Source organism: Microplitis mediator, chromosome 3 (assembly GCF_029852145.1).
Source record: "Microplitis mediator isolate UGA2020A chromosome 3, iyMicMedi2.1, whole genome shotgun sequence".
Classification (NCBI taxonomy): Eukaryota; Metazoa; Arthropoda; class Insecta; order Hymenoptera; family Braconidae; genus Microplitis; species Microplitis mediator.
Window position 1 is genome coordinate 25163785 of NC_079971.1, and position 21687 is coordinate 25185471.

Sequence of the window (21687 nt, forward strand, 5' to 3'; positions counted from 1 at the left end):
CTTAAGTATGCCCATCACTGGTATAAAGAAACTCTAAAACGCAGTAAAGATAAAATTGGCGAATTAGAACAGGATAGATTTACCCTCGAGCGTGATTTCGAGTCTGCACACAATTCAAATCATGAAAAAATAAAATCACTTGAAGAAAGTTCGGCTCGCAAGACCAACAAAGTCATTGATCTGCATCTAATTAAAAAAAACTAACGTAGTAAAAAAAAATCAATAACTACAATAATAAAACAATGAATGATTAAATTTTATTGACGTAAATTTTATTTTTGCACATCTTAATAATATAATTATATTTATTATTAATACACATTAGTCTACTAATTAACATAATTTAGTAGAATAAATAATTCCCGAACCTTTTTCGCTAGAAATTATTTAAATATCCGTGAATACACACAAAGGCAAGCTACTGATTAATTCAATAATTTATTGAAGAAAGAAAATAAAAATAAAAACACCAATGATTTAAAGTTTCATGAATTAAATAAAATCCATTAGGCTTTCAAAACATGAAGAACAATTTGCTAATATTGGAATTTATTTTTACTCATCGCTAATTAAAAAGAAGAGTAAGAGATGAATAAAAAATTATAAGTTTTGCTTGAACATCCACGAGGAATGATAACTTTACGCAGTATTTTTTTTTTTATTTTTAAAATGTTCATTTTTTTTTTAGTAGAATTTTTTTTCTTTTCATTTTATTTACCTGTGAAATCCTATTGAGAAATAAATTCCCAGTGAACATTTAATTGTAATATAGTTAAGTGTAATATATAATTATATATATTTTTTTAATGATTTCCGTAGACGTTCTCGTCGCTGTATGCTATGTAAAGAAAGCAATCCTCTTCATGATGTTCCTGTTAAAAAAAAAAATGAAGAATAAATTATTCAAATATTTAAATGTCAGCTTAAATTTGAATATTTGATAATAAAATCGGGGAGAGACCGCGTAAAAAAAAATAATTTTTCGTAAAATATTTTTAGATCTGATTGTAAGTAAAAATAATGCGGATTAAATTTTTTTTTATATTTAAATATTTTTTGAGGTCGAAAAATAAAATATTGGGTAACTAGATCACGGAGGTGGAAACTTATGCGAGGATTTGCTGACATATTTTTTTCAGTGTTCATTTAAAATAAAAATATGAAAATATTGCAGCTGAGTATTGGAAATTTATGAGCATAGAAAATGTGATTGTAAAAATTTTTTACTTGAATTTATTTTGGTGGCTCGGTCATGAACTTGATAAATTTCTAAAGCTCAGTTTATATTAAAAATTTTGATAAATATGTATGTCAGTAAATAAGAGTCATATATTATAGTTATTTAGAGACTGGTAATTTTTTTAGGGGACTTAGATTTAAAAATAGACACGAAAATTTGATTTTCAGAATTTTTTCCAAGGCTATTTTACTGTAACAATTTAATGCATATATTTATAATTTTGTATATATATTTTTATTTAACAGTAAAATTAAATTTACTCTAGACAATGAATTTTTTCATTCAAATTTTAAGTTTTAAATCTAAAAATTTATCATTTTAATTAATCATTGAAAATAAATTTGAAAGAAAAATTTATCGACTTTTTTTATATAAAAAAAAAAAAAAAATTTGAACTCGAGGAACTCGAAAATATCATGGGTGATTGTAAAAAGAATTTAGACATTTAAAAAATGGTACTGAAGTTTTGAATTTTTAAAAAAATTATCAATTGTAAAAAAAAAAAAATATTTTGAAAAATTGCACCTATAGATTTTTTAATTTTCTACATGTGCATTTTTTTAGTTTTTTTTTATTAGCAATTGATTTGTTGAAAGGAAAATCCAAAAATTGTAAATTGTCTGCTAACTTTGAGATCATATTTAAAAATGCGATTGCGCTGTCAAAAATATTGAGTTTAAATTTTCAAAAAAATTTTTAAATCTACAAAATTGTCAAAAAATTATTAAGTTATTTTTCGCAGACCTAGTAAATATTTATTATAATCAATTTGTTTAAAAATTTTGAAAATAAAAATCCAAAAATTTTCTTTATCTTAAAAATATATGAAACAATAATATAAATATTTATAATCAGACAATCAATAAATAACAATTACAACCCTGATAAAAATCTGTTTATTATATAAATATCGTCATTTTAATTTGCTATTAATGAATAATTAAATATTTATCTGGTGAAAATAAAAAAATATGCGTGAAGATAAAAATAAAATTAAAAAAAAATGATACTGAAGTCAACTGACGTCTAATAATTTTTCATTTTTTTAAAAACAATAAATTTTTTTCCATGCGCACATGTTGTTTTTTTTTCTCATCATTAATTTGTTAAAAAAAAAAAACTAAAAATATGCACATGTAGAAAATTTAAAAAACTACAGGTGCATTTTTTTCAAATATTTTTTTCTTTAGTTTGTCGTGTAAAAAAAAAATTCAAAAATTATTAGACGTCTGCTAACTACGATCCTGAAGTCGGCAGACAATTAAAAATTTTTGAATTTCTTTTTTTGAACAATTAAATTTGAAGAAAAAAAAAACCTTAAAATATGCACATGTAAAAAATTTAAAAAACTACAGGTGCAATTTTTTCACATATTTTTTTTTTTACAGTTTGTTGTTTAAAAAAAAATTCAAAAATTATTAGACGTCTGTGTGCATGTAGAAAATAAAAAAAGGCGCAATTTTTAAAATAATTTTAAAAAAGTGACAGTAATAAATTACCTGATAAAGTGAACCCATTGTAGCACTGGTGGGTGGAATTATGTTATTGACAAAGAAAAAAAGTGCATCTTCAGGACGTAAGTGAATGCGTTTGCGGATCAAAAAGTAAAATTGACCAACAGTCAAATCTGACGGCACTAAATATTTCTGCTTGTCAAGGTCACTGATTTTAGCCTTTGGTGCCTTTTCCACAATCACCTTAAAAAAATCAATAAATTAATAAAATAAAACTAAACACTTTACAAACTGTCATTAAAAAAAAAATGTATTTTTAGAAAATCAATAAATTAAATGACAATAAACTTTATTACAAGTGCGTAAAAAATAAATAAGACCCTGAGTGTATTTGTAATGACAAACATATACATATACATATATATAAGTATGTCGTCATCAGTATGTAGGTGTGGATACAAAAATTGTTAAATCATATTATATATATTTATACTTTTTTTTATACTTTTACACTGGAGCAAAATGACAGCCATTTAAATGTCAAAAAATAATTTAATTAATTAATTAATTAGTAAATAATGAACTTACTGGAACACGATCAGGATATTTCCTACGAATTTTTTCACCTTCAGCCTTTCTCTTTTCAAAGGGATGTTCCTCTTTGTACTGAAATTTCATGATAACGAAAAATAAATTTAAATTATCCTGAATAATAACAAAAAATCCGCGTCGTCTTTTGTTAACGTTAATTAATTTCAAAAATTCGAATTATTAATGAACTTTTTTTTTATTATTATTTATTTATTGATAAAAATAAAACTTAAATGATTGTGACGTTTAAATTTAGTTAACTTGTTTTTGTGTACTGAGTAAATGCGCAAGAAATTGTAATGAAATGACGAATTGCAGCTGGGGGTAAAGAGATGGAGGATGAATTGTCTTTTTTTTTTTATTAAACTCCATCGATTGGTCTGTCGAAATTTACATCAGATTTTTTTTTTATTGGCTACTGCGGTTAGAAAACTCCCGCCATTGGCTCTTCTGTTCAAACGGGTTTCCAATTGGCTCCGAGGTAAACTCGCGCATTCATTGGTTGTCTTTTTAAAATAATATTTTTACGTAAATTGTTATTTTAATTACCGAAATTAATTATAAATAATAATAATTACTGATAAAAGTAATTAACTGCAGATTTTTAAATTCTGAGGATTTTAAAAAATTTGAAATTTAAATTTCCCGCGGAACTTTGAATTGCGCCATCTGTCTTGGATTTTAAATAGGATTAAATGGTTATGTTACTTGATTGTTAAAGATCAAGAAAACCAAAATATATATAAGTTTTGCAAAATAAAAATATAAGATTTGATAAATTAAAAGACGGGTAATTAATTGAATTAATAATGAGTTCGTCATCCTGGTTTCTTTCACCCAATGGCCGTAAATTTGCTAAAGGTGCTGCGGTTGTTGTATCATGTGGATTATTTTCTGCACAATTTTTTCCACATACTATTTTATTAGAACATTATTATAAATTAGTAGCAATGCGTAGGTAAGTTAATAAATTTTTGAATATCCTAGTCGTGATAATTTTTAAATTCTAAATATCCTAGTCTTGATAATTTTAAATTTTTAAATATCCTAGTCTTAATAATTTTTGAATTCTAAATATCCTAGTCTTGATAATTTTAAAATTTTAAATATCCTAGTCTTGACAATTTTAAAATTTTAAATATCCTAGTCTTGACAATTTTAAAATTCTAAATATCCTAGTCTTGATAATTTTAAATTTTTAAATATCCTAGTCTTGACAATTTTAAAATTTTTAAATCGCACTAGATAATTTTATGATACTGAAGTTAGCAGACGTCTAATAATTTTTGGATTTTTTTTTAGACGATAAAAAATTTTTAAAAAAATATTTGAAAAAATTGCACCTGTAGTTTTAAAAATTTTCTACATGTGCATATTTTTATATTATTTTTTTGCAGTTGATTTATTGCAAAACGAAAATTCAAAAATTTTTAAATGTCTGCTAACTTCAGGATCATATAATTTTAAGTAAAATTTGAATATTTTATTTTTGAATTTTTTTTAGAACCGATCACTTACAAAAAAAAAAAATTTTTGAAAAATTGCACCTGTAGTTTTTTGAATTTTCTACATGTGCATATTTTTAGTTTTTTTTTTTTATTGATTTTTTGATAAAAAATATGAGTGTGAGTGCAGAAGGTATGAAAAAAATTTTAAATTATAAATAAACAAACTACACAATTTAAAAAATCCAATAAAAAAAAATGCACACTGATTTTTAAATTCTGTAAATATGTATTTTTATATTTTTATTCCATATACATTTTCTTCATTTTCAAAATTATAACAGTCGGATGTCTAGTAAATTCACACAAAAAAATATCCAGAAGTTTCTGATTGTTTTTTCACTCCAGGATCATAAATTTTATTTTCCAAACAGATTAGATGAACCAGTACCTCTGACATCGCACCTTCAGAAGCTTTGGAACCAAGTACTGGATGATTTGGATGTCAGTCCGTTCCACAGAACAATCCTGCGTCCATTCATGGTCTTCGGATACGAGCCCTGGCATGCTGGGAGTCTGAGGTCCAGATTTGGAGCAATGATCGGTATACCAACGAATTTTGTATACGACAACGTATCATCAATAGACAAGGACGCCATCGTTGTCAACAATGAGCCAGTAGAATGGTTCCGTCCTGACGCAAAGCAGCTTCTTGAGTCATTGGTCCTTTCAGATGACGCTAAGAAGTACGCGATCGGCAGGGAAATAATTATGACCGACAATAAGTTTATTTACACCGAAGCGATAGCAGTCACTGGAATAGCAGCTGCTTATTACGCGTCGACTTTCAAGGCCAATGAGATCCTGGGTCTGCTAAAAAAACCTCGGTCCCTAAGATTTTTTGTGTACTCTGTTATCGGCGCTTTCTACTGGGGCCTCTGGGCCATGCAAAGAGACGTGCTGACGCGACACTTCGAGTACGTTTCCGATAAAAAACTTTCTGAATTAAACGAAAATTATGTTAAGGGTGGACTGGAATTCTACAGCAAAACGTTGCAACGTAACATGGCCCTGAGAAGTTTACTCGGTGATAAAGGTAACAAAGTTTACACTCTCAAGGGCAATGAAAGCTCGTTTTTCCGAGAGAAACATATACCGAACACTCAGAGAAAATATTTCTTTGAGGACCTTTGTAAAAAACTTGAATCAAATGTTGAGAATCTTTAGATTTATTTAATTTCTTTTTTTTATACAAACTTGTAAATATTTTGTTAGAATTAAAAATAAAAATAAAATTGTATTAATCAATAGAAAGTATATATTAATATTTGTTTTTAATAATAATTAAAATTACAAAAAAAATCTACAATTATAAAGATTTATTAATTTAATTGCACTCTATATTACATTTATTTTTGCTAATTATGACGTAAGTCCCAGCGAGCCCAACTGAAAGTAAAAAATAGAATTTTTAATTGATGATTATTAGTATAGAACACATCTAGGGAGGAAAGTAGGACATTCCGAGCCTCAATTGCCTACCCGAGGTGTGAAAAATTTTTTTACCTGAAAGTTTAAATTCTTTCCTCTGTGGGAAGCAGTGATGGGCATACTTAAGTACATTTGTATTTTAAGTACTAATTAAGTAATAAATACTTTGATATATAATAATTTTTTTTTGTAGAGTAAAAATATGAAAGTAATTAGTATTTTGAACAAGTACTAAATACGACATACCGAAGTACTTAGTATTTTATTTATTATCTAATTACAAATACTTTTCATTTTTCCTAGTACTAAATACAATAGTATTTAGTATTTTATTTTTAAACTAAATAAGAATACTTTTGTACTCATAGAACGGTTCAAGTACTAAGTACATTTGTACTGAGATTAAGAGTTGCATTTAAGTACTAGATCATTGGTATTTCTAACAAAAAATAATTAAAAACTCCCAGAGTATTTTTTAGATTGACTATAGAAGTTGAGCCAATAATAAATTAAAACGATTAAACCTTTTAACTCTACAACAACTTTTTATTTTAAATTTTATGTCAATAGAAAAAAGTTTTTTTTTTTTTTTTAAGAACCCGTAAAGAAATGATGTTATAAAATTTAATATAATAATTTTTGCTCGGGTATATAAAAATGATTGATTAGATTACTGGTTGAAGCTGAAACATAAACTGTACGCGTGCACTTATTTGAACTAAACAGTATAAATTTGACAATAATATATTAATATCATCTAATGAATAAATTTGACTATTAAAATCTTAGGAGTGCAATAGTATATTCAAAAATGATAATTTTAAGTCTCAATCGTCGTATGTAAAGTTCTGGTAGTGATAGAATAAGTATTAAAAATTTTTTTTTAATAGATACTGTGACAATTATAAGTTGTAATTACAATTATGCTTAGTACTTATATCAAATTTAAGTAAAAAGTACTACAACAAGTACAATGTATTTAGTATAGATAAATCGTAAAAAATACTAAGTTACAAACTATTTAGTACTTTGTCTGTTTTAGACACGTCCCAATAATTAATTTGGGTTTCAAGTCAAATTTTACTTAAATACTCAGTATTTATTAAATCCTATTTTGCCCATCCCTGAAACGTAAAGTAGAAATTTACGATGAGCGAACTTTCAAAATTGATATTAAGAGCTCCCGTTTCCACAGGCTTCTTTTTTCATAACTAGGAAGATATTTCACTGCGGGTTTTGAAAAAAAAAAAAATAGTCGATTTTTTTGAACCGGTCTAGTCTTTACTCAGCTACAACTCTACTCACCAAAAATTGATATTTTCCCGATAGGCTAAAATAAGTACGTGAGTAGAGTTGTAGCTGAGTAAAGACATAACTGAGTAGAATTGAGGCCGAGTAAATTTGTGAGTGAGTAGTTGCAGCTTCTGCCTTGGAGTAGAGATCTTATGAGTAGAATTGTAACTGCCCATTTGTTTTCTCATAAAAGAAAAGAAATTCTTCCCGCTAACAGGGCAGGAATTTAAACTTCCGCAGGTATGATGAAAAAATAAATAATAATTCAAAATACTTACTAGTGTTAATTTATCTTTCTCTTTTTCGAGAACCTTATGCGTTTGTTCCTGATCAAATTTAACTACAGCTGCGATTACTTTAGCAAGCACGAGGGTTTCTTTGCCCATCATGTACTCGTAGAGGATGTTCCTCAAGTATTCGATCTCCGTTGAATCGTCCAAGCTCGGGGACGTTTCGCACCTTAATTTAACTAGCTTACGAAGTTCGCTCAGTTCGCGCCGCTGGGCTACTAAAGTATTTTGCATAAGATGCAGTGACTCCGCTGTAGGATTACTTGAGGTATTTTCACTCTGTAAATTAATGTTTCATTTAAAAACTCATATATTTTTAAGTACAATAAAATAATAAATTAATACTCACATGACTTCTTTTACTTTCTTCATTAAATTTATTTTTTTCCTTCTTATACTTCTCTTCCATCTCGTCAGCGTGAGCTTTCATTTTGTCTATTTTTTCCTGCAATTTATTCAGCTCCTCGCTGTGTTTACTCTTGGCATCGACCAGCAAATGCTGCTCGTTTTTCAGACTCTCAATTTCTTCTGACTTGGCAGTCAATTCAACTTGGAAATCTTTCAGCTGTTCCTTGTACTGCTGAATTAAATCACTTTCATAATTTTTCTGTCGGTCTGTAAAAAGTCAATCAATTATTAAAAACAAAAACAAAATACGTCCCTACAAAAAAAATAAATAAATACCAAATTTCTGATCAAGTGCCGCTTGTAACTCCAGGTCTTTGTCATCAAGTCTGGCTTGAAATTCTTTTACCAGCTGCTTCATTCTCACTCTCTGCTCTTCTTCACCCATCGCCAACTGGTCTTTTAATTTATCCATCTCATCTTTCAAACCCGTATTAATATTCTCTATCTGCGTCTCATTAGTTTTGTAATTAGTCACCGTGATCTCGGCATCTCGTAACTTCATTTCCGTATCCTCCAGTTTCATCTCCAAGTCCTTGACTATTTTTTTTAAATCATCAGCAACACCGCTGTCATTTTTCTTCTTCAATTCTTCTGCTTCTTCCATTTTCTCCTCATATTTATTTATTTTATCAACATACGACTCATTTAATTTTTTCAATTCCTCTATTTGTACTTTAAATTCTCCTATTTCACTGGAATGTTTTTGTAATAAAATTTCTAACTCATCAATTTTATTAACTAAATTTATTTTCTCATCGTTTGATTTTTTTATTTCTTCCTTACGCTCCATTATTTCTTCATTACGTTTCTTAATTTCTTCATCCCGTTCCTTAATATTTTTATCACATCCTCTGATTTCTTCCTCAAGTCGACTTATTACTTCCCCAGATTTCTTCACTTCTTCTCCACTTCTCTTCAAATCCTCACTAATTTTTCCCACCGATTTCTTCAATCCCTGATTGTCCTCAGCCAACTTCTTGACCTCTTCCTCAACAAATTTCTTCTCTGCTTCAACTTCCCCGATCCTCACCACCAACTTCTCTTTATCCTGAACCATTTCTTCCAACTCGCGGATATTCTTCTTCAGTTCTTCGTTCCCACTCCTCAATCCCGAAATCTCCGTCTCCATTTCTTTGAGTCTCTCCCCACTGTCACCGCCGATCCTCTTTAATTTCTCATTCTCTTCAACTAAACTACTACTCTCCCGACTCAATTCTTCCAACTTCTCGTTCAAATCAGCGACCTGCGTCTTCAGCAAAATGTCTCCATCACTCAGAACTCTGTTTCTTTCACACAAATCATTAATATAATTATTTAATTTATCAATAACACAACAATTATCTCTTACTTTACATTTTAATTTATCAATAAAATCATTCTTAGCATTAATAATTTCCATCATCATCTCCAACTTGTCGACTTTATCAAGACAATTTTTACATTCGTCTTCTTTAGCATCAACACCACGATTTCTACACTTCAACGCTTCAATAAAATCATTCTTAGCATAAATTATGTCCAGTAATTCCTCTAATTTTTTATTAAAAACACGACTATCTAAATAATCATCATTAATTTTACATGCCGTTGTCTCTCCTTCCTTTTCTTTGAACTTTTCATTCAAATAAATCATTTCTTCCCTCAATTTTTCGATCTCTTCACTCTTGTCTTCTGCACTCCTCTGATATTTATCCAATTCTTCTTTTATTTTTCCAACTTCCTCGAGTTCTTTCTTCGCTTCTCTGGACAATTCCTTGCAATCAAACAATTCGAAATTTATTTCTTCTATTTCCGCGTACAATTTATCGTTTTCGCGCTTCAATTCATCGTATTTACTATCGAAATTATGCTTCGTTTTATTTCTTTCTTCAACTTCACGTTCGCTGCAGTCAGCAATCGCTTTTATAATCGACTGCGATAAACTGGAAAAATTAAAGTCTGCATTTTTTTTGTAATCACTGACGAATTGTTGCTTCAAATTCTTGTAATTTAATTTCAAACTCTCAATACCGTCTTTACAATTGATAATATTATTGAGGATTAATTTCTTCTCGTTGTTGGAATCTTCTATAGTTTGTTGATAAGAATTATTCTGGGCATTGATGTCATTGATAACAGAATTGCAATTCTGTAACTCTGTTTGTACATCAGCGAGTTCTTGCTGCGTTTTATTTAATTCTGCTCTGAGTTCTTGGACAATTTTATCATTATCCGGTAGTTCATTGGTTTGAACTGAAAACTCTTGGGTGTTTTTACTCACGGGGGCGGGCGGATCCTTCAATTTTTCTGTCAACTGTTTTATCTGCTCTTCCTTGATCTCGAGCTCTCGATGAATAGATAATTTATTTTCGGCAAGGGAAATTGCTGACTCTTCTTCACGCTGTCGTATCGCGCTGACCTGGTTCTGTAGATCAATGACTTCGTTGCTCTTGAGAGCCAAACTCTCTTCAAGTGATTTTATTTTTTCATGATTTGAATTGTGTGCAGACTCGAAATCACGCTCGAGGGTAAATCTATCCTGTTCTAATTCGCCAATTTTATCTTTACTGCGTTTTAGAGTTTCTTTATACTTAGCAACCAGGGCTTCAAATTTGTCTAACTTATTTTTTAATGAACTGTTTTCGGTAAATAATTGCTGGTGCTGTTGTTTAAGCGATTCTACTTCACTTTCATTCGTTGAATTGGACTCGTCGTTATCTTTATCTGTTGTTTCACTTTCTAGCTGCAGTAAATCCATTTTGTTTCCATTTGCTTGCAGTAATTTTATCTGAAATAAATTAATTGATGATGAGTAAATGAATAAACGAAACTAATAATCAATAAATATATAAATAAATTTACTTTAGTATTAAGAGTATCGATAATGTGATCTTTTTCCTCCATATCATTTCTTAGAGCGTCTTCAAGATGTGCTTTGGCTTGTTGCTCCAATAGACACTGCTCTTTTAAATTCCCAATGCGTCTCAATGCTTTATTTTGCGTGTCAACTAACAATGTTTCTAATTTAACTTTTATTCTCTCCATTTCACGGTAATGATTTACTAACTCAGTGAATCTCCCACGATATTTATGATACTTTTTTTGTGATTTACGGTAAGCTGAATAAATATCATCTTTTGTCAGTTCATCATATTGATGATTTGTTATGCAATCGTCAGCTTCACTTGCTGATTGATCCATATCTGACTGCAATAAAAATAATAATTAATATTTACAAGACTGTCATTTAGCAGAAAAATTTTTTATGCTCCGTTCAAAATCTTTCGATACTTTAAAAATAAAAGACTTATTTACAATTTTAAAATCTCTGGATTTAATCACTGTCATTTAAAATACCGTTCATTTTTTTAAATTTATCGCTATTTTTTATAAGAAATTTTTCCATCAGTCTCCGGAAATTCTACGTGGGTATCAGAATATTCCTAAAAAATTACATTCTGATGCATAAGTCCAGAATTGTAACCCAGCATCGATTATTCTCTTTGAAACAGATTAATAAAAATACAAGCACGCGCTAAGACTCAGAGTTCGAATAAATCAAATCTCCATATCAGCAAGAGATATTTAAATTATTCAAATATATATATATTCAAATGACACCAAAATACTAACTTGTAACTGATAAATATTACTAGGACTTTCAAATATCGGAAATAATCCCGACTGCGTATCGTTACTGGTGACACTATTGACACTCGATGATCTCGACAACCCAGTGGTGTTATTTGACAACAATGACGACGATGACAGCGAAGTCAAATCGACATTTTGAAAATTAAAATTATCACGTGGCGGACTGTTGTTATTTTTCCCAGCTCCTGCTTGTCAAAAAAATCATTAAGTGAAATCAACTTGCACACAAACAAATAATAAAATAATTAGCTTACGATCATCAGTGAGTGTTACAAGATCATCAGTGTCCGTAAGACTGAAATTATCATTTGAATTATTAAACGATGATTGTTCTCCAGTACCAGTAAGTGACAAATTTGATATACCTGGAGAAACTGCCTGGAATATAAATATATAAATTTTTACCTGCACACAAATGTATTAATTAATTAATTAATTAATTACCTGAGCTAAATGTTGCATGCCAGCTTGAAATCTAGCAGGCGATTGTTTCATTTCCTCAGTGAGTTTGTCTTTGAATTTTTTAAACATTTTATATTTATTTCTAACCCGATTGCACTATTGTCCACTAGCTATATTTTTATATTTATGTTTAATTATATATATAAATTTAAATATCACTAGTTTATGAAATATTATTTAGACATGATTATAAAAACATCATCATTAAAATTATTATCTTATTAATTATCTTTAATGACTTAAAAATGTGTAGGTTTTGACATACATTTAACACGTACCCAGCTGTAATTATTATTATTTTATTTTTTAATGACAACCCAATAAATAATTAAAAATTCAAATAATGCTTTAGTAAATTGGTATCAAAAATTCAAATATTCAAAAAAAAAATTTCGCGTATTATTAAATATCAATATTATTTTTGAGTAAATAGTAAGTACAGTTGTAAAAAAACTAAAAAAAAATATGTATATATATACATATATATTTTATAATATAAAATATTCAACTTTTAGATGCTCTGTACGTTTATATTCTTGTATATCTATATATATGTCACGTGACATGATGACACTGAAGTTCGCTGACGTTTAATAATTTTTGAATTTTTTAAAAAATGACAGATTGTAAAAAAAAAGTATTTGAAAAATTACACTTATGATTTTTTAAATTTTCTACATGTGCATATTTTTATTTTTTTGTTTTAAAAATTCAAAAATTTTTAATTGTCTGCTAACTTCAGTGTCATCGTGACGAGTGTGAGTGTAGCAGACATCAAATTTAAAATTATAAATAAATAATTTAAAAAATGAAACTTAAAAAAAATACACTTATTAATTTTTGAATTTTTTAAATGCGAATTTTTTAAAAAATTTATTTTATCAATAATTTACTTCAGATATTAATAATTTTAAATTTTTCTGACGTCTGCATCATGATGACCCTGAAGTTTGCCGCCGTCTGATAATTTTTAAAATTTTTAAAAAATGACAGATTGTAAAAAAAAAAGTATTTGAAAAATTGCACTTATGGTTTTTTAAATTTTCTACATGTGCATATTTTTATTTTTTTGATTTAAAAATTCAAAAATTTGTAATTGTCTGCTAACTTCAGGTCATCGTGACGAGTGAGTGTAGCAGACATCAAATTTAAAATTATAAATAAATAATTGAAAAAATCAAACTTTAAAAAAAATGCACTTATCAATTTTTGAATTTTTTAAATGCGCATTTTTTCAAAAATTTATTTTATTAATTATTTACTTCATATATCAATAATTTTTAATTTTTCTGACGTCTGCATCACGATGACACTGAAGTTCGCCGCCGTCTGATAATTTTTGAATTTTAAAAAAAATGACAGATCATAAAAAAAAAGTATTTGAAAAATTGCACTTATATTTTTTAAATTTCCTACAAGAGCATATTTTTTTTCGTTGAATTGTTGGAAAAAAATCCAAAAATTTTTAATTATCTGCTAACTTCAGTGTCATCGTGACGTTGGTTTGTTTTCATGTAAAAATCCCTAGACCACAGAAACTCATAGGGACCCGAAAGCAAAAGTTTCAAAAACATTAAGTGCATTTTGTATACTAAAAATAACGAAGGTGTAGACGTAAATATTTAATTTATTAAAGAAATTAATTTATTTTAAATGTTCTGACTAAAATCTCCTCCGACTACCAAACCACTATGGTAAGTAACAAATTATAAGTTTCCGCTAAAAAAATCAATTAAAAAATAATATGAAAGTGCCGGTTATAGGTTATATTAAAAAACTATAAATTTTCAGTCATCAAATGACAGCTTACCTCCAAACCCTGCATCAGCAGCAGCCATACCACCTCCCCCTGGGTTTCCAGCAGCAGCACCCGGGTTTGTAGCACCGATGCTACCAACCGCGTCATTTATTCCGCCATCACTTCATTCTACCTCAGGTCCACCAGGTATCATGCCTCCACAATTTACTATTCCACCTCCAGGATTCGGTTTTCCAATGGGTGCGCCAGCGGCTCCACATCATCATGTTCATCACCATCATGAAGCTGCCGTCATAGGTACGTCATAAATTTCTATAATCAATTAAAATAATTAATTATAAAATTATTTACCAGCAGCACCTTCACAAATTACCACCAGTGCGATGGTTAATTCCCAGCCACCAGCAACACCAGCAGCTGATTCCGCGTTACCAGCATCAGCTCCAGTTACTGAAGCTGCGGCAGCCGTTCCAGCAGCCGCGGTGGCTAAAAAAAGCGACTGGTCTGAGCACAAAGCACCAGATGGTAGGACGTATTATTACAACGCGACCACAAAACAGTCGCTGTGGGAAAAACCAGATGATTTAAAAACTCCCAATGAACTTTTACTGTCCCAGTGTCCTTGGAAAGAGTACAAATCTGAGAATGGTAAAGTTTACTACCACAATGTAATGACTAAAGAATCTAGATGGACGATACCAAGTGAATTGGAAGAGTTAAAAAATAAAATAATCGCTGATGAAGTAAATGCAGCAGCTACCAAGTCATCGACACCATCAGCTATTGAAGGAGACGCGCCCTTGCCAACGAGTAAATCAACTAGTCAGGATTCTGGTGGTACCAATGGTAAATCAGCGATTGAACAAGCGATGGCAGCAACACTGGCGGCAATAAACATTCCCACGCCTCCAAATACCACCAACACGACGTCTACGAACTCGACAACTGCCACGACCTCGACACCAGCCATCACTAAGCTGGTAGCCGCTGATGAAGACAGCAATAATTCGGCTAAAGGTTCAGCCAACGGAGCTGCCAGTGGTGCTGGCAGTCGCACTAGTACTCCAGAGCCCAAGCTCCAGTTTAAGGATAAAAAAGAAGCTATCGAGGCTTTCAAGGAACTTCTCAAAGAACGAGATGTTCCTTCCAACGCGACCTGGGAGCAAGCTGTAAAAATGATACAGAACGATCCCCGGTATCCGCAGATGAAGAAACTGAACGAGAGGAAACAAGCCTTCAATGCCTACAAGACCCAGAAGCTGAAGGAAGAGCGGGAACAGGAGCGACTGAGGCTCAAAAAAGCCAAGGAAGATCTCGAACAATTTTTACTCGACCATGATAAGATGACCAGCTTCACTAAATATTACAAATGCGAAGAAATGTTTGGTAATTTGGAAATTTGGCGCGCTGTCGGTGATGCAGATCGCCGCGATATTTACGAGGATGTTGTATTTAATTTGGCCAAGCGCGAGAAAGAAGAAGCCAAGCAAATGAAGAAGAGAAATACCAAGAAGTTGGCACAGGTACTGGACACTATGACTGATGTCACTTATCGCACTACTTGGCAAGAAGCCCAAGCTCTGCTGCTTCAGTACTCCCCGTTTGCTGAAGACGCTCATTTGCTGGAGATGGACAAAGAAGATGCGCTCCTAGTTTTTGATAATCATATAAGACAGCTGGAGAAAGATGAGGAAGAAGAAAAAGAACGTGAGAAGAAACGGCGGAAACGTCAGGAACGTAAAAATCGCGATGGATTCATCAGTCTGCTTGATGAACTCCATGAGCAGGGCAAGCTGACGTCGATGTCACTTTGGGTCGAACTGTACCCGATGTTGTCTGCCGATCTTCGGTTCTCGACGATGCTCGGCCAGCCGGGTTCGACTCCTCTAGATTTGTTTAAATTTTATGTCGAGGATTTGAAGTCGCGGTTCCATGATGAGAAAAAAATAATACGTGAGATACTGAAGGACAAGGGCTTTGATGTTCAAGTCAACACGACCTTCGAAGAATTTGCTACGGTTGTCTGCGAGGACCGGAAGTCAGCGACTCTCGACGCGGGAAATGTCAAGCTCACTTACAATTTACTGCTGGAGAAGGCGGAGGCTCGAGAGAAGGAGAGAATCAAAGAAGAGACCAAGAAGTTCAAGAAATTGGAGGCTGCTTTTAAGAATTTGCTTAAAAGTTTACCGGTTGACTACCAGATGAACTGGGAGGATGATGTCAGACCCAAGATTGAAGACTCCGGTGATTTTAAAGCCGTGGGAAGTGAGACTGAGAGGCTGAGGATATTCAAGGAGTACCAGCATGAGTTGGAGGAGAGCTGCAGCCATCATCATATCAGGAGCAAGAAAAAGAAACCGAAGAAAGTGAAGAGGAAATCGAGGTCCAGGTCTCCTTATAGCGAACAATCCGCTGTGGCCAATGACGACCTCGCTAGCGAACGCGGTAAGAAGAAGAGAATGAAGTCGCGATCGCTCAGCATACAGAGCAAGTCTGATGACAGCTCGGCGGAGTCAACTGGCGAGACCACCAGCGGCAGCAGAAGGTCCAAGAGACCCAGGAAAAGTAAAAAGAAACGCGGCCGCAGTCACTCGAGGTCTCATTCCCGGATGCCGACTTCTTCTGCTGAAGAAGAATCGCCCCCGCAGAATGAGCGCAAGAGAAAAGAAGACAAACGCGGTAGGTCTGGTTCCGTGGCTGTTCCTGGTCCGGAGTACAGGGAGAGCCCAGCCAATGGAGGACACAAAGAAGTTTCCCAGCATCAAGAATTGTCTGAAGATGAGTTGGAGAATAAACGCGCTCAGTTGCTAAGAGAATTACAAATGCAACAAGAAGATAATTGAATTTGTCTTTATAAATAATTTTCATGTCATATTAATTGATTTTTTAAAATTCACATTCATCTTTAATTATTAGTTGTCAATAAATATAATTATTAATTATTTATCTTTGTTTTATTTTAGATTTTAATTATTAATTATCGATAATTAGTTTTACTTGTATGAGTGTGAATGTAGAAGACAGACGAATTTAAAATTATAAATAAAGAGAGTAAATAATTTAAATAACAATATTTATAAAAAATGCAATTGTTAATTTTTTGAATTTTTAAAAGCGCATTTTTTAAAAATTTTATTTTATTAATTATTTACTCTATTAATTCACACTCATTAATGAAGTTAGCCGACGTCTAATAATTTTTGAATTTTAAAAACAATAAAATTTTTGGAAAAAAAATATGCACATGTAGAAAATTAAAAAAAGTACAGATGGAATTTTTTCGAATATTTTTTTTTGTAATTTATCATTTTTATAAAATTTCAAAAATTACTTGATGTCTGCATACTAAAATTAGCCGACATTTGATTTAAAATTTTTTTTAAACGATAAATTATAAAAATAAAATTATTTCAAAAAATTGCACTTAGAGTTTTTTGAAGTTTATTGAAGTGAGCCGACGTCTAATAATTTTGGAATTTTTTTAAAAACAAGAAATTGTTGGAAAAAAAATATTTAAAAAAACATGCACATGTAGAAAATTAAAAAAACTACAGGTGCAATTTTTTCGAATATTTTTTTTTGTAATTTATCATTTACATAAAATTTCAAAAATTACTAAATGTCTAGATACTAAAATTAGCCGACATTTAATTTAAAATTTTTTTTAAACGATAAATTATAAAAATAAAATTATTTCAAAAAATTCCACTTATAGTTTTTTGAAGTTTATTGAAGTGAGCCGACGTCTAATAATTTTTGGATTTTTTTAAAAACGAAATTGTTGGAAAAAAAATATACACATGTAGAAAATTTAAAAAACCACAGGTGCAATTTTTTCAAATATTTTTTTTTGTAATTTATCATTTACATAAAATTTCAAAAATTACTAGATGTCTGCATGCTAAAATTAGCCGACATTTAATTAAAAATTTTTTTTAAACGATAAATTATAAAAATAAAATTATTTCAAAAAATTGCACTTATAGTTCTTTAAATTTTTTACATGTGCATTTTTTTTTCAAATTAAATTGTAAAAAAAATCCGTCATTAATTGTCCGCAAACTTAATGAAATAAAAAATATCATAGATAAAATCATAGATAAAAAAACTGATTCAAATCTCGTGGGTTCATTGAAACGTCAGCTGAAAAAAATCTAAAAATATTTAAAATTAAATTTGAAACCAAACATTTTTATTAAGAACAAATTTATGTCATAAATATTTAATTGAAACAAATAAATTTATGAACGGACGTAGATATCACACAATAAAAAATTAATTTGACAATTGAACCCATTGGAGTTTAAATTACTTGCCACGTTTCATCTTTCTCTTATTCTTAATTCTCCTTTCAGTCTCTCATATTATAAATGTATACATATGTCAGTATGTGTTTGACATAAATATATTATAAAAGTATGTCTTAAGGCTGAATAGAAGAAAAAGTCATTTATAAGCGACTCCGATTACTGAAAATCTAAGGACCGGTTGTACCGTTATAATTTTTTTTTTCTCATTTTGAATTCTGTTTATCTACCCAGTAGTTTTTGTTTAAAAAAGTCTTAAAATGTGCGATGGCCTTCACATATAAAAATTTTACCATACATTTAAATATATATAACAACTATACAAGTGTTTGATTTACATATATCGTATATGCAAATATTTAATTAATTTACCGGCAGTGCCGAAGTTTTTTTATTTCAATTTATTATCTAGAAAAATTATTAATTATCTAAGATGTTTAATATTAAATATACGTTTAATTGTTTTGTTAACAAGTAAGTTTTATATTTATTTATTATTTTAGTTTTTAATTTTGAGTTCAGTCGCAGTAGAATTTAAAAATAAAATCGTATGGTATCCGCCCACGCACTTGCGTTAAATTGAATTTTACTGATTTTTAATCAGGAGTTTAATTTTTTCTAATTAATATTTAGTTAATTAATTTTTTTAGATGCGGGACGAGATGTCTGAGTCACGTAAAAAATTTATCAATCGTACAGGATATAAATTTGAAGGAAATCCCGCTGGTTAATGAGCCAATATTGAGTTATAAAAAAAATAGCAGAGAACGTGACGATTTAATTGAAACATTGAAACATAAATCCACAGAATGTCAAGACATTCCTATTGTTATTGGTGATGAAGAAATACGCACTGATAATATTAAATATCAAGTTATGGTACGTTGATATTTATGGGATTTTTTAATTTTCCTGGGAATTTAAAGGAAATTACTTGGAGTTATTGATAAATTCAATTACTCATAAGTATGATGAGCAAACAGACACTTCGTACCTGAGTATTACTGCCAAATTTATAAAATATGATTTGAATTTAAATGTTTATTAAAATCTACTCTAAAATTTACTCTGTAATCTTTTGCTTATTTTTATTATTACGGAAATTTAATTGGACAAATCTCATCATTAATTCCCAAACTTATTGATTTCGATGATTGTATAATCATCGGATCTTTTTAAAAAAATCTACACGGTCAATTTTTTTTTATTAGTCATCTAGGATTTTTTTTCACTGATACCAAAATTAAATTTGTTTAATTTTTGCTCTCATACAAGACATGGACGAAGTTTTTCTTATTTTCTCTTAATTATATATATACATATGCAGTAGTTATATATATACTCAGTCATATTCAGTGACAGAATAGTTTACATATTAATTTATTCAAAAAAAATAAATACGATGTCTTTTTCCCGCGTGTTTAAAATGTAATTCGAATGCAATAGATAAATTTATTTATCTCTACATAACTTTATATTTCCAAGTGATAAATTTCATAGAAAGATTTTAATAAACTCACAATTATCAAAAATCAAAATTTTTGACAGGATTCTACTTTTGGCGCTCAAAAAAAAATATTAAAAAATTTTTAAATTCAAATCGTAGAAAATTAGTCTCGTTATTTAAATTTTTAAACAAATAAACAAGTATCCGCGCCAAATTTGAATTATAATAATTAATAAAATTTATTTTAATCAACAGCCTCATGATCACAGTAAAAAAATCGCAAAATACTATCACGCAAGTACTGATATAATAAAAAAGGCGATAGATAATTCAGTAAAAAGTCAACGAACATGGGACGCAGTGCCTCTCGATAAACGAATCGATATCTGGATGCGAGCCGCTGATTTGATGGCAACGAAATACCGCCAGGAATTAAATTCAGCAACAATTTTGGGACAAAGTAAAACTGCGATACAGGCAGAGATAGACAGCGCTGCTGAACTAGTAGATTTTTTCCGATTCAACGCTTACTTTTTACAAGAATCTCTAAAATACCGTCCGATTTCGCCAAAGGAATCAATAAACTCGATGCGACATCGCGGACACGACGGTTTCATTGCCGCAATATCGCCGTTCAACTTCACAGCAATAGGCGGTAACTTGGCGTACACCCCAGCTCTGATGGGGAACTCAGTCCTCTGGAAGCCATCGGACACTGCGATACTTTCTGGGTGGACTATTTTTAAAATTTGCCGCGAAGCCGGCGTACCTGCAGGAGTCGTTAATTTTATTCCAGCAGCTGGTCCAGATTTCGGTGACACGATAACTCAGTCCCCATATCTGTCAGGTATCAATTTCACCGGGTCTCCAGCGACATTCAATCATCTCTGGTCCCAAGTAGGCGCCAACATTCAAACTTACATCAATTACCCGAAGCTCTCTGGCGAATGCGGGGGCAAAAATTACCACTTCGTTCATCCATCAGCCAACACAGAACACGTGGTCTTGTCGACAATAAGAAGCGCCTTTGAATACAGCGGACAGAAATGTTCAGCATGCAGCAGAATGTACGTTCCTGAGTCCCTCTGGCCGACAATACGCGACCGCTTGGTCTCCGTCACCGAAGAACTAAAACTCGGACCAGCCGACGACTTCACCGTCTTCTCCAGTGCGGTAATTGACGCAGCGGCATTCAAACGAATCACTTCGTACATAAATTACGCCAAGACTTCACCCAACAACCGGATCATCGCCGGCGGGACTTACGACGACTCTGTCGGTTACTTCGTAAGACCCACCGTCATAGTGACCACCGACCCAATGGACAAACTGATGCAAGAAGAAATATTTGGTCCCGTTCTCACGATTTACGTTTACCAAGACCGGGATCTAGATTCCGCGATGAACCTGGTGGAAAAAACTACCCCCTATGCGCTCACCGGTTCTATTTTTACTCAAGACCGCGAGTGGGCTGTCGCGGCTCTCGAACAATTCAAATACACGGCGGGTAATTTTTATGTAAATGACAAATCAACTGGGGCCGTAGTTGGACAGCAGCCTTTTGGTGGTCATCGGAAGTCAGGAACGAATGACAAATCCGGCGGACCTGTTTATGTTCACAGATGGTCGTCACCGCAAACTATTAAAGAAACTTTCGTTACATTAAATAATTATAAGTACGAATACATGCATTAATAATAATTATAATTAATTAATTAATTAATAAGTATGAAGTATATTTTTTTATTATTTTTATTGGACACAATAAAAAATATCTAATTTACACGAACGAATTGTAATTAATACTTTTGTCATAATTAATCGTAAAACTTATTGATAATAATAATTTCTATTATTATTATAATTT

The 21687-nt window shown here is 30.8% G+C and overlaps 5 protein-coding genes across 6 annotated transcripts; 3 read left to right on the forward strand and 2 right to left on the reverse strand.

Moving 5' to 3' along the window:
• Window positions 1-237: 237 nt before the first annotated feature.
• On the reverse strand, window positions 238-3610 carry LOC130664455 (gamma-aminobutyric acid receptor-associated protein). Its single transcript, XM_057464361.1, has 3 exons — window positions 3283-3610; window positions 2740-2937; window positions 238-872 (listed from the first exon to the last, which is right to left on the reverse strand). The coding sequence occupies exons 1-3, from the start codon at window positions 3370-3372 to the stop codon at window positions 804-806; spliced, it is 357 nt and encodes a 118-aa protein (XP_057320344.1). The 5' UTR covers window positions 3373-3610; the 3' UTR covers window positions 238-803.
• A 339-nt stretch (window positions 3611-3949) lies between these two features.
• On the forward strand, window positions 3950-5960 carry LOC130664453 (transmembrane protein 177). The gene is made up of 2 exons (XM_057464359.1): window positions 3950-4243; window positions 5165-5960. Exons 1-2 carry the CDS (start codon window positions 4095-4097, stop codon window positions 5955-5957), a joined length of 942 nt encoding a protein of 313 aa, XP_057320342.1. The 5' UTR covers window positions 3950-4094; the 3' UTR covers window positions 5958-5960.
• Window positions 5961-6038: 78 nt separating this feature from the next.
• LOC130664452 (golgin subfamily A member 4-like) lies at window positions 6039-12695 on the reverse strand. The gene is made up of 8 exons (XM_057464358.1): window positions 12290-12695; window positions 12100-12223; window positions 11825-12030; window positions 11054-11398; window positions 8489-10979; window positions 8154-8419; window positions 7793-8083; window positions 6039-6179 (listed from the first exon to the last, which is right to left on the reverse strand). Exons 1-8 carry the CDS (start codon window positions 12374-12376, stop codon window positions 6153-6155), a joined length of 3837 nt encoding a protein of 1278 aa, XP_057320341.1. The 5' UTR covers window positions 12377-12695; the 3' UTR covers window positions 6039-6152.
• Window positions 12696-13841: 1146 nt separating this feature from the next.
• LOC130665059 (pre-mRNA-processing factor 40 homolog A) lies at window positions 13842-17010 on the forward strand. Of its 2 annotated transcripts, none has more exons than XM_057465313.1 (3): window positions 13842-14001; window positions 14099-14363; window positions 14421-17010. In XM_057465313.1, exons 1-3 carry the CDS (start codon window positions 13999-14001, stop codon window positions 16907-16909), a joined length of 2757 nt encoding a protein of 918 aa, XP_057321296.1. In that variant the 5' UTR covers window positions 13842-13998; the 3' UTR covers window positions 16910-17010. The 2 variants fall into 2 exon arrangements, with proteins under 2 accessions (XP_057321296.1, XP_057321297.1); XM_057465314.1 differs by having other exon boundaries at window positions 14424-17010.
• Window positions 17011-18442: 1432 nt separating this feature from the next.
• LOC130665843 (delta-1-pyrroline-5-carboxylate dehydrogenase, mitochondrial) lies at window positions 18443-21609 on the forward strand. The gene is made up of 3 exons (XM_057466454.1): window positions 18443-18847; window positions 19024-19252; window positions 20076-21609. The coding sequence occupies exons 1-3, from the start codon at window positions 18807-18809 to the stop codon at window positions 21513-21515; spliced, it is 1710 nt and encodes a 569-aa protein (XP_057322437.1). The 5' UTR covers window positions 18443-18806; the 3' UTR covers window positions 21516-21609.
• The last annotated feature ends 78 nt before the right edge of the window (window positions 21610-21687 follow it).